The sequence below is a fragment of the Ricinus communis genome, chromosome 5 (assembly GCF_019578655.1).
Source record: "Ricinus communis isolate WT05 ecotype wild-type chromosome 5, ASM1957865v1, whole genome shotgun sequence".
Lineage (NCBI taxonomy): Eukaryota > Viridiplantae > Streptophyta > Magnoliopsida > Malpighiales > Euphorbiaceae > Ricinus > Ricinus communis.
The window spans coordinates 25,210,628-25,221,883 of record NC_063260.1 but is presented as its reverse complement, the minus strand read 5'-3'; the positions used below and the strand labels follow the sequence as shown (position 1 = coordinate 25,221,883).

Sequence of the window (11,256 nt, the reverse complement as noted above, 5' to 3'; positions counted from 1 at the left end):
AAGAGAAAGAAAGTGATAAATGAAGGGTGCAGAAGAAGAAAAGAAAAGAAGGGTAGGTGATTGATGGATATGTATGTTCATGGAACGCAGAAGAAATCTCGAAGTCCAAAGGCGAACACACGCTTAAACTGACCCTTCAGTTATAGCGAACATGTTCCTTCTCACCTTCCCAGCTATAACCTCCCCCTGCTCCCGAACTATAAAGCCTCCTCGTGTACGCTTCTTCTTCTCCGCACCATTCTTATTCACATCTTCTTTCTCTCTTTTATTTATTTCTTGACTACATCTATTATTTGTTTCTATTTCTTTTCTGATATAAAATTAACATATATTTTCAGAAAATGGAAACCCTTACCTTAACTGGTTTGTTAAAGAAATCTGCTGCTGAATTCCCAAATAATCGTGCCATTCATGTTTCTCGAAAACTCGATCTGACTCATTCTCAATTACAACACCTCATTGATCATGCCGCTTCTCTCCTTGTCGCTTCCGGTGTCTCTCCTGGCCATGTCGTCGCTCTCACTTTTCCCAACACCGTTGAGGTATTTTACTTTCTCGTTCATTCTCTTCTTTTTTCTTTTAATACATTGTACTGTTTGTGTGACCAGAAAATGCTGAATTACAAACCAAGTTCTTTTTTTATAAGTTCAAAATCCTCAAAAGCGATCATAAAGGTTTCTTTTCCTTATCTTTTTTTAAGAAACAATTTTTTCTTTTTTACTTCCATTTCTAAGTGACAGAGCAAAGAGCAACGCAAGAAAATAGGAAAACAAAAGGAACACTTCTTTTGATTTTTTTTTCCGTGACAATCTCAAAGCTTGTTCGGTAAAGAACTCTAATTTTATCAATGATATAACAAACAAGAAAACACAATTTAGAGAAAAAACACATTTATTCAAACAGAATCAAAGCTTGTACTCACATAGTGATTTTCTTTTTTGATATTGGCAGTATGTGATAATGTTCTTAGCCGTAATTCGTTGCCGAGCCATTGCCGCCCCGCTAAATCCGGCCTACACAGCCGAGGAATTCGAGTTTTACCTCTCCGACTCAGAATCAAAGCTTCTCATTACATCACAAGAAGGCATCCAATCAGCTCAAACCTCTGCTTCTAAGCTAAATATCCCTCACGTAACCGCCACGCTCCATATAGAAACCAAAACAATATCCCTCTCAAACGCCATAAATCTTGATGATAACTCGGTAACTGAACTCATTAACGAATCATCTGACGTGGCGCTCTTTCTTCACACGTCTGGCACCACAAGCCGCCCAAAAGGCGTGCCTTTGACTCAGCTTAACTTAGCTTCCTCTGTTTTAAACATAAAGTCTGTATATAGACTCAGCGAGTCTGACGCAACAGTTTTAGTTTTACCTTTATTTCATGTTCATGGCTTACTAGCTGGCTTACTCAGCTCTCTAGTCTCTGGAGCTGCTGTCACTCTTCCAGCCGCTGGAAGATTCTCGGCTTCAACATTTTGGTCAGACATGAATACATGTAAAGCCACGTGGTACACAGCAGTCCCTACTATTCATCAAATTATACTTGACCGCCACGTTAGCAATCCTGAGCCGGCTTACCCTAAGCTGAGGTTTATCAGGAGCTGCAGCGCGTCTTTGGCACCGGCTATATTGGCTCGGCTTGAGGAGGCTTTTGGGGCCCCAGTTTTGGAGGCTTATGCAATGACCGAGGCTTCTCACTTAATGGCTTCTAACCCGTTACCGGAAGACGGTGGACATAAAGCCGGGTCGGTTGGGCGACCCGTCGGGCAAGAAATGGCGGTTTTGGATGAGAATGGGGTTGTGCAACCGGTTGGTGTTAGTGGGGAGGTGTGTATAAGAGGAGCAAATGTGACTAAAGGGTATAAGAATAATCCTGAAGCTAATAAATCAGCATTTCAATTCGGGTGGTTTCATACTGGTGATGTCGGTTTCTTTGACTCAGATGGATACTTGCATTTAGTGGGTCGGATTAAGGAGCTTATTAACCGTGGAGGTATGTGTTTTAACTATTAATCTTGATTTTTTGATTGTGAAACACTGTGCTTAATCCATTGGTGGATTTTGCTGAAGAGTAATGCTAAAGATAGTTTGCCAACTCTGATTACTTTGTTGGATTCATTGTCGTAATAATTTATCACAAGTAAAATTAGGTTGTCTAAATATAGGTAACTATAGCACTATAGCATAATTATTTACTAGTCCGGTCCAGGGGCTTCTGTTTGCTAAATTTGTTGTTGCTTATAATATTTACAGGGGAGAAGATATCACCAATTGAAGTTGATGCAGTACTTCTATCTCATCCTGATGTTGCTCAAGCAGTTGCATTTGGGGTACCAGATGACAAATATGGCGAAGAGGTGAGAATAGAGACAAACCATTCCTTCCACTTAAGCAAAAACCCTTTTGCCTTTATGTAACATTTTTGTACTTCTGATTTAAACTATAAATATCATTTTCTTTTTTGTGAACTTGCAGATAAACTGTGCCATAATTCCAAGGGAAGATTCGGATACTGACGAGGCTGATGTTCTTCGTTACTGCAAGAAAAATCTTGCTAGTTTCAAGGTTCCAAAGAAGGTTTTCATCACTGATTATCTCCCAAAAACAGCTACTGGGAAAATTCAGCGAAGGATTGTGGCAGAGCATTTTCTTTCTCAAATCTCTACTGCCAAAGTTCCAAAATTTGGAGCTTAAGCAGATATAGTTCAATACTCATCATAGGCTCCTACGTTCTGGGTCATTGGTTATGCTTATGACTAGACAGGATTAGCTTTCTATTTCCGAGTTGTATTGCTTACTATCCTCCTCATGAGGGATTTACTTATAGGTACTACTTAAACATTCATTTGTGCATAACATATACATATCAGCAACAAGATTCTTTTTGGCTGACTATTTGTCGAATGCAGATGTCAGTAAAGTTCTTGTATTTAAATGATACCAAGTCAAAATTATACAATGAAGTTTCTCTGTACTTACATTTGTTTCTCGAGTCTGAAGTCATATCTGTAACAGATGTTGGACCAATTCTCAATTTCAATATTTTCAAAATTGATAATGTAACAGCTCAAAAATTGCTGTTAGTTAGTTTGCGTGGACACTTAAAAAGGCTTATGGTGATTTACATGGAATTGGAAGGTATGACTCCTTCAACTTTGGACTAATGTTTCAACTTGACTTATGTATCTTTTTCATCAGCTGGCCTTCTTGACCTGCCTCACAGCTTCCATTTTTTCTAAAAAATATTTTACTTTGACATTAAAAATCAAGCAGTACTTCTTAAATCCCATCCGCAGCAACCAGACTTGGCAGTCATGGGACAGAGAGCAACAGCAAGCAGCAAATATGTTTTTTTCAGAGTGTTGTGCTAACCATCTTATTTAGCAAAGAAAATAATTCAACAAGAAGGTCTCAATTTCCTTTTACGATCTTTGAATAACTTACATCAGACAGAATTAAGTCTTAGAAAATAATTATAATTACTCAGATAATGATCTTATAATATCTTTATATAATATTTTTTAAAATTTATAATCAAATAATTTTATTTGATTTATTTAAATAGCGATATGTCGAATTTATTTTTAAATTTTTTTTATCAATACTCACTTACATTTTATATAATTTTAATGTTTCTTATTCATAAACATATAATTCATGAATACATATAATTATATATCACTTTCATATGCACGAACTCAAATTTTTGGGACGGGTTGGGCGGGTATTGATACCACGGACAACTACTTTGTTCCTAACAAACAACATTGGCAAACGACATGTAAACGTTCTCCCCCCCATCTTAAACGACATAATACTGAAAAAGAAAAGAACAAAATCATCGTCGATTGGGAACCTGAACTTCTAAACGGCGATGTCGCACTCCAGCCTTCTAGCTTACAAGACTTCATCGTAAATGTCCTTGTTCCCGGTCTCCTCCATCTCTTTGGTTAACCATTTTATCGCAGCTAGTAAAGCTACTGCAAGAAAGTACCATACTTTGTGGTAATCACATCTTCAAAGTGTAAGTCTTGATTCAATTTTTTTTGTTTCTTTTCAAGCTTCTGATATGTGTCTTTATCTTCTTTATGAATTAGTTTTCATTACTTTCAACAATTTTGGCGTCAATTACAAGTGAAGTATAGCAGCTTTTGATACGTTAAGCGCAATTTAACAGTTAAGCCCAATTTATAAATTATGCTGTGCCCATAATTTAAGAAACCAAATGCAACTTTTGAAAAAAAGCTTCGGTTCTTAGCTTTCTCAATGAGGAGTCGTGTTATCATCTTGGCTTTTGTGCATAGCTATCAGATAAAGCTATGCCAAAACTCCCTCTCAAAAGATTGTAGTGCACATCAAGTACTTGCTCTTTTAGCTTGAGTTAATGGTGTTCTAAGTTCTTGAAAGTTGATCTCTTTCAGTTAGAATGCATAAACCTCTTAAGACAATCATGGTAATAAAAATTAAAGGTTTCGAATGCATGGAAAAGTTGCTGATATACATTTGTTAGCAATTGTACATATTGCCAAAGAAAGGAATTTTGGATGGTGAGGGTTCTTGGGGATGCCATAGGTAAACCTATTGTGGATAGAGTATATGTGCATACGCATTTATTGCACTCTTGTATCCATTGATAAAACAATCTTGTAACTTAATAATAGAATTGCTGAAATTCCCAGTATAGACATCTTTTTCTCTTTTCTAGTATTTTATCCAGCCAACAAGAAACTGTGTTGGAAAATCCTGAAATAGAATGATCTGCTGGTTCATATATATCACAGGCAACTAAAGTTGTTTTGTTTTTGTATAAAAAAAAAAAATTGTTTTATTTATTTTCCATTGAGTAACAATGTAATTAACTTAAACTGGTATTGTCACTGAAAAAGGATGGAAACAAGGAGCCGAATAAGCACAGAGAAATATGCTGCAGATATCTCCTCCATAAGAGAAGCACATGCGCGCATTAACCCATTTATTCACAAAACACCAGTCCTTTCCTCAGAATCTCTAAATGCTCTGTCTGGAAGGAAGCTATTCTTTAAATGTGAATGTTTTCAAAAGGGGTGAGAATCTAATTAATTGGTAAATAGTTGATGCCTTAAGTTTTAGATGTTAATATGTTGATATTTGGTATTTGTATTTGTCATGCTTTTTATATTAAATTTCTACAAAAGTAAAGACCTTTTTTTCTCTTGCCCCTTAATAGTGGAGCATTCAAATTCAGGGGGGCTTGCAATGCTATCTTTTCCCTCGATGATGATCAGACAGCCAAAGGAGTTGTAACACACAGCAGGTCTAGTCCAAGTTATATATGTGCTTTACTGTCCATATTCCATACTCTCGAACTGCTTATCTGAGAATTTCTTGGTTACATCCTCCACAAATAGTGGCAACCATGCTGCAGCATTGTCTTTGGCTGCAAAATTAAGGGGAATACCAGCATATATAGTTGTACCAAAAACTGCTCCAAGATGCAAAGTTGAGAATGTCATACGCTATGGTGGTCAAGTTATATGGAGTGAGCCTTCTCTGCACTCGAGGGAGAGCGTTGCAACCAAGGTAGTGCAAGAAACTGGAGCAGTTCTTATTCATCCTTATAATGATAGGCGCATTATAAGGTACATATATCTTACTTTTATTTTAATTGTTCTGTATCTGTTCTAAATCTAAACCTTGAACAAAATATGATACTTATTTGCTCGTTATGTCTGATGCGCCTTCGTCAATAGAAATTTAGGATGCGGCAGGTTCTTCTCATTTTGTGTTATCGTCAAGAGTAAGTAAACAAGTTATAGGTAAAGAATTTTGTGCCGTGGTTTCTTATAACATTGCCACACTCCTGGCTCCTGTGCCTGTTCGTACCGAGAAAAACTGGTCAGAGCTTCATATAAAGCTACCTTTTAGCTATGCCTCCGAGTCTTGTGGAGTAAAGTGGCTATAAGCACTTCTATTATGAAAAGAGTCGATTGCATATCAAGCTGCAAACTTGGCATACTATGAATGTACATATAGTGTGAACCATGAACTGTTTCATTATCTTTGCAGTGGGCAGGGTACCATATCACTAGAGCTTCTGGAACAAGCCCCGCAAATTGACACTATTATAGTTCCTATAAGTGGTATGCTACTTAAATTTTAATTTATTGTTCATATTTTATCTATTTTTATTATTGTTTATAATTTTTGACTAGCTGTAGTGAATAAATTATAGGAGGCGGTTTAATATCAGGGGTGGCATTGGCTGCTAAGTCGATCAACCCCTCTATTCGAATTTTGGCTGCTGAACCTAAGGGAGCTAATGATGCAGCTCAATCAAAAGCAGCTGGTGAGATTATAACCTTGCCTGAAACCAACACTATCGCTGATGGGCTCCGAGCTTCTCTTGGAAGTCTGACATGGTAAACTCTGCCATTTGTTTCTCTAATTTCCACTGAGAATGCATTTTTGGTTTCTCAATAATTTACTATGTTTGTCCGACTTATATGAAGCATGCTTGCGTACTAGTTTTTCTTCCTTTCTAGGTTGCCAATGTACCTTTTATTGTTAATAGGTTTTAAGTTTTTGTAAATGACATGCCTTAGATTTCTTACAATTCATAAATATGGAGCAGGCCAGTGGTACGCGATCTTGTAGATGATGTTATAACCCTTGAGGATAATGAGATTGTAGAAGCAATGAAACTCTGTTATGAGATTCTGAAAGTTGCCATTGAACCGAGTGGAGTCATTGGCCTTGCAGCTATTTTATCTGATAGTTTCCAGAAAAATCCCAATTGGAAGGATTGCAGCAACATAGGCATCATACTTTCAGGAGGTAATGTTGATCTTGGTGTCATTTGGGATTCATTCAGAAAGTTAAATCAAACTGGTTGTTAGTCTATTGATACTTAATTGATTAAAGAGAAATACTGTTAATCTCTATTTTGCATATGGCATAAATCAGTAATCTTAGGTCTTCATTTTGGTTAGCATGCACTTGTCTTTTCTGATATAACATTTTTGCTGTAATTGGCATCTTCTTACATTAGATATAATTCCTTTGACGCTCAAGAAATTTTTTATCAGATTAGCACCCGGCCACCCACATATCCTCTGAAATATTATCAGATTGCAAACAACTTTAGTCAAAGAATGAGTTATTCCGAGCTTAGTTTGATATAAAAATGAAATTCTTTTAACAAGTAAACAAAGGTCCAATTTAGTAAAACTCGACCAATTAGGATTTATTGATCTAAATCTAATTTATAATTTATGTTCATTAAGTTGGTTTAGATTTGATTAAATTCAGTCAAAAATCAATGTTGTGTTGATGATGGTGAGAACTATGGGATCATTTGTCATCTCCCTCCCACCCCAGTCCCCATCGTAGCTCGGGAATTTTGCGATTTAAACAGTGGTTTTATTTTATGTACTCAATATTCTAGTAAAGTCATTCCGAATTTAAGTTTAAAGTAGCTTTCAACTTCTGTCAAGTTTTAAATAGCATGTGCAAGTGTCCTTCAGTTAGACCTGAACTAGCTATCGAACGTGAATAGTTGTAGGTTAAATTTGATTACGCCATTTTAAGCACTAGTAATTAACGATCAAGAGAAGAGCTTCACAAGAAAAGTTTGCGTTAGACTCCCAACTTTTATCATATTTAATTTGGCTCCTTCTATTTCAACTTAAAACTCTTTTTCCCCTTAATATATTTCGACTTGGATCCCTCCAAACTGTGGATTCTAGTTCCGGGCAGCTATTCACATGATGCAGGAGTAGTAGGACTCCATCAGGAATGTTTTAGTAGAAACAAAACAGGAAGCAGAATATAATAAATATCAATTACAACAGAAGCAGAATTATACAATAGCATGAAGGAAAGAGAATTTCAATAAAACTTCCAACGGAGGATCATTAATATGAGACTACCAGTTTAATCCAGTGCTTTGTTAATTGGTGGATACAACGACATGAAAGGTGAAATGGACAATGCAATACTGCAGGACAAGAAACATACAGTAAAAAAGCAAAGCCAAAAACAAGTACAGCAGAAAGTAATCTATACGCAAACCAAGGAAGATATACTTTTAGGCTTCTTCTTCATATTCCTCTTCATCCTCGTACTCTCCTTCCTCATCTGCAGTTGCATCCTGGTACTGCTGGTATTCTGACACCAAATCATTCATGTTGCTCTCAGCCTCTGTGAATTCCATCTCATCCATGCCTTCTCCAGTATACCAATGCAAGAAAGCTTTCCTGCGGAACATGGCAGTGAACTGCTCACTGACCCTTCTGAACATCTCTTGGATTGATGTGGAGTTGCCAATGAAAGTAGAAGCCATCTTCAAGCCTGTTGGAGGGATGTCACAAACAGTGGACTTGACATTGTTGGGTATCCATTCAACGAAGTAGGATGAATTCTTGTTTTGGACATTGATCATCTGCTCATCAACTTCCTTTGTGCTCATTTTGCCGCGGAACATGGCTGATGCTGTGAGATATCTACCATGGCGAGGATCAGCAGCGCACATCATGTTCTTGGCATCCCACATTTGCTGGGTGAGCTCTGGTACAGTGAGGGCACGGTACTGCTGAGAACCACGGGATGTGAGGGGTGCAAAGCCAACCATGAAAAAGTGAAGCCTGGGGAATGGGATGAGGTTCACAGCAAGCTTGCGAAGGTCTGAGTTGAGCTGACCAGGGAATCGAAGACAGCATGTAACACCACTCATGGTGGCAGAAATCAGGTGATTCAAATCCCCAACTGATAAAAAAAAAAAAAAAAGTTAGTTGCCTTAACAAGTAAATGCATTTATAATGTAGGTCAAATTTGCATTCTGTATTAAATTGCAAATCTCATTAGCATCACAAGGTAAAATATAATTTTCTTATTAAATTTCTTCTTAAATGTTGTTTATAAGCATAACGTATCAAATAAATGGCAAGATAATCATGACAGTCGCTTGTATCCATTTACAGCAAGTAGGTGATGGACCATGAGTATAACAAACGGGCATCTGTATGATTGGAGCTTCCATGTAAAGTTACTAGAAATAGCAATCCCTGCGCAACTAATCTGATATCCCTTTCTTGGCAAATGATGCCCATGTGCAACTGCAACTGGGTTTGTGCATTAAGAACAAGAAAAGAATCTTAAAAGACCATGTGGCTCAAGCGGTCCACCCCAAATCACACAAATAAAGCTGACCATGTATTTACTCCCACCATGAGCATAGAACGATATATTCACACTTCCAGATAAAATATTATATAATTGTTGCCAACAGAAAATCGATTCTCAAGAGGGGGTAAACTCCAAGTTATCTAAAACCTCAAAAACAAAAATACACAAAACACCATATACCCAAAGATAAATGATTTTAATTTTTAATAGCTTGATTCCCCATTTAGATTACCAAAAGGGATATTTAATCCAAAATTGCACAGCCTCCAAATGCATAAATATAATCAAACTCTATATTCACTTAATTCTAGAACCAATCAATACGGCATTAACTTCTCTGTTGACCAAACAAAGTATACTTATCATATCAAAAAGAAAAGGGCATAAAGAAAGAAAGGATAAAGGGCTTACAACTGGGAGTGGTGAGCTTGAGAGTACGGAAGCAGATATCATAAAGAGCTTCATTATCAAGAACCATACACTCATCTGCGTTCTCAACAAGCTGGTGAACAGATAAAGTAGCATTATATGGCTCAACAACTGTATCTGACACTTTTGGTGATGGAAATACTGAGAATGTTAGCATCATTCTATCTGGATACTCTTCTCTCATCTTTGATATCAATAGTGTCCCCATTCCTGAGCCAGTTCCTCCTCCCAGTGAATGACATACCTGAAACCCTGCAAACAAGCACAGCAATTATTACAAACTTCCTAATTTCCCCGACTTTCACTACAAACAAACAGAAAACTGAAAAGGCAAAAGATGGTTAATCACGAAAATACCTATAATATTTGTGATATATGATTTGATTCCTGCTATGGGAAAAGTTCTGAATTCAGATCCCTGATATAACCCTCTTATATATATATATATATATATATATATATATATATATTAACACGTTAATTTTTCTTATGAAAACATACTGTAAATTTTTTATCCTTGCTTATTAAAATACAAAATTGTCATTATACTTTATTTACTAACATTTAAACTTTAATCACAATTTAATCGCTAAAACAGTAAACTTCATTGCACTTTAGTCTCTAATACAGCAAGAACTTAAGAAGTAATGAATACTAAAAGGACTGAAAGCGCTAATTTTGAAACACAAGGACTATAGTATACAACATAGTAAACGTAAAGTGTGTTTAAGTAATTAACCAGGAAAACAAAACAAAAACTTACCTTGCAAGCAGTCACAGTTCTCAGCTTCTTTCCTAACAACATCAAGAACAGAATCAATCAACTCAGCACCTTCAGTATAATGCCCTTTCGCCCAATTGTTACCGGCACCCGATTGCCCGAATACAAAATTGTCGGGTCTAAATATCTGTCCATAGGGCCCGGATCTAACACTATCCATCGTACCCGGTTCCAGATCCATCAGTACTGCACGTGGCACAAATCTACCACAGCTTGCCTCGTTGTAATACACATTGACCCGCTCCAGTTGAAGATCCGTATCGCCATGGTACCGACCCGTTGAGTCGATTCCGTGCTCGGCACACACCACTTCCCAGAACTTAGCTCCGATTTGGTTGCCGCATTGGCCTCCCTGAACGTGGAGAATTTCTCTCATTTTCTTTTCTTTTGCTTTTCGGGAAAGAGAAGTAAAATTTTTTGGAAGGGAAAGTGTTGTCAAATTTAAGTGAGTGAAATGAAAAGACGGAGTGTTTATAAAGGGAAAGAGGTGGGACGTGACGGTTTCCGTTAGGTGTTTCCACGGACGTTTGGTTTGCAGTGGGAAATTGAAATATTTGAAATTAGGTATTGTTGGGTGGTGGTGAATGTATTTTTGAGTTTGTGTAGTTGGTCACTTGGCGAGAGGCTATTGGTTGCCACATAAAAGCGTTGATGAACATTTTGTCTATTCTCTGTGTAACAATAGGGTATATACATATTAAAGCAGTATTTTTACTTTTGTTATTATCTCAGGATGGAAGACTTAATTTTTTTATTAAATCGTATGAGCAAATTTAATATTTATGTATATAAGAAAAATAATTTCTAAGCTTGTATAATCAACATATTTTTAAGATAAAAATTGCAAAAGACTATATATTTATTATTTTCATTTTAAATAT

General features: G+C 36.7%; 3 protein-coding genes and 1 long non-coding RNA gene across 6 annotated transcripts; 2 read left to right on the top strand and 2 right to left on the bottom strand.

Moving 5' to 3' along the window:
- LOC8266454 (probable CoA ligase CCL9) lies at positions 1–2,977 on the top strand. The gene is made up of 5 exons (XM_002509736.4): positions 1–214; positions 339–542; positions 952–1,996; positions 2,257–2,360; positions 2,479–2,977. Exons 1-5 carry the CDS (start codon positions 152–154, stop codon positions 2,695–2,697), a joined length of 1,635 nt encoding a protein of 544 aa, XP_002509782.2. The 5' UTR covers positions 1–151; the 3' UTR covers positions 2,698–2,977.
- On the bottom strand, positions 37–1,064 carry LOC125370189. Of its 2 annotated transcripts, none has more exons than XR_007216107.1 (2): positions 923–1,064; positions 37–592 (listed from the first exon to the last, which is right to left on the bottom strand). It is a non-coding gene; the product is annotated as an uncharacterized LOC125370189 (long non-coding RNA). The 2 variants fall into 2 exon arrangements; XR_007216108.1 differs by having other exon boundaries at positions 37–614; positions 923–1,063.
- A 717-nt stretch (positions 2,978–3,694) lies between the features above and the next one.
- LOC8266453 (serine racemase) lies at positions 3,695–7,063 on the top strand. Of its 2 annotated transcripts, none has more exons than XM_048374919.1 (7): positions 3,695–4,027; positions 4,890–5,066; positions 5,228–5,296; positions 5,391–5,621; positions 6,049–6,122; positions 6,215–6,401; positions 6,614–7,063. In XM_048374919.1, exons 2-7 carry the CDS (start codon positions 4,891–4,893, stop codon positions 6,876–6,878), a joined length of 1,002 nt encoding a protein of 333 aa, XP_048230876.1. In that variant the 5' UTR covers positions 3,695–4,027; position 4,890; the 3' UTR covers positions 6,879–7,063. The 2 variants fall into 2 exon arrangements, with proteins under 2 accessions (XP_048230876.1, XP_002509781.1); XM_002509735.4 differs by having other exon boundaries at positions 3,697–4,027; positions 5,210–5,296.
- Positions 7,064–7,853: 790 nt separating this feature from the next.
- Positions 7,854–10,836, bottom strand: LOC8266452 (tubulin beta-1 chain). Its single transcript, XM_002509734.4, has 3 exons — positions 10,358–10,836; positions 9,577–9,846; positions 7,854–8,745 (listed from the first exon to the last, which is right to left on the bottom strand). Exons 1-3 carry the CDS (start codon positions 10,749–10,751, stop codon positions 8,069–8,071), a joined length of 1,341 nt encoding a protein of 446 aa, XP_002509780.1. The 5' UTR covers positions 10,752–10,836; the 3' UTR covers positions 7,854–8,068.
- Positions 10,837–11,256: the final 420 nt, after the last annotated feature.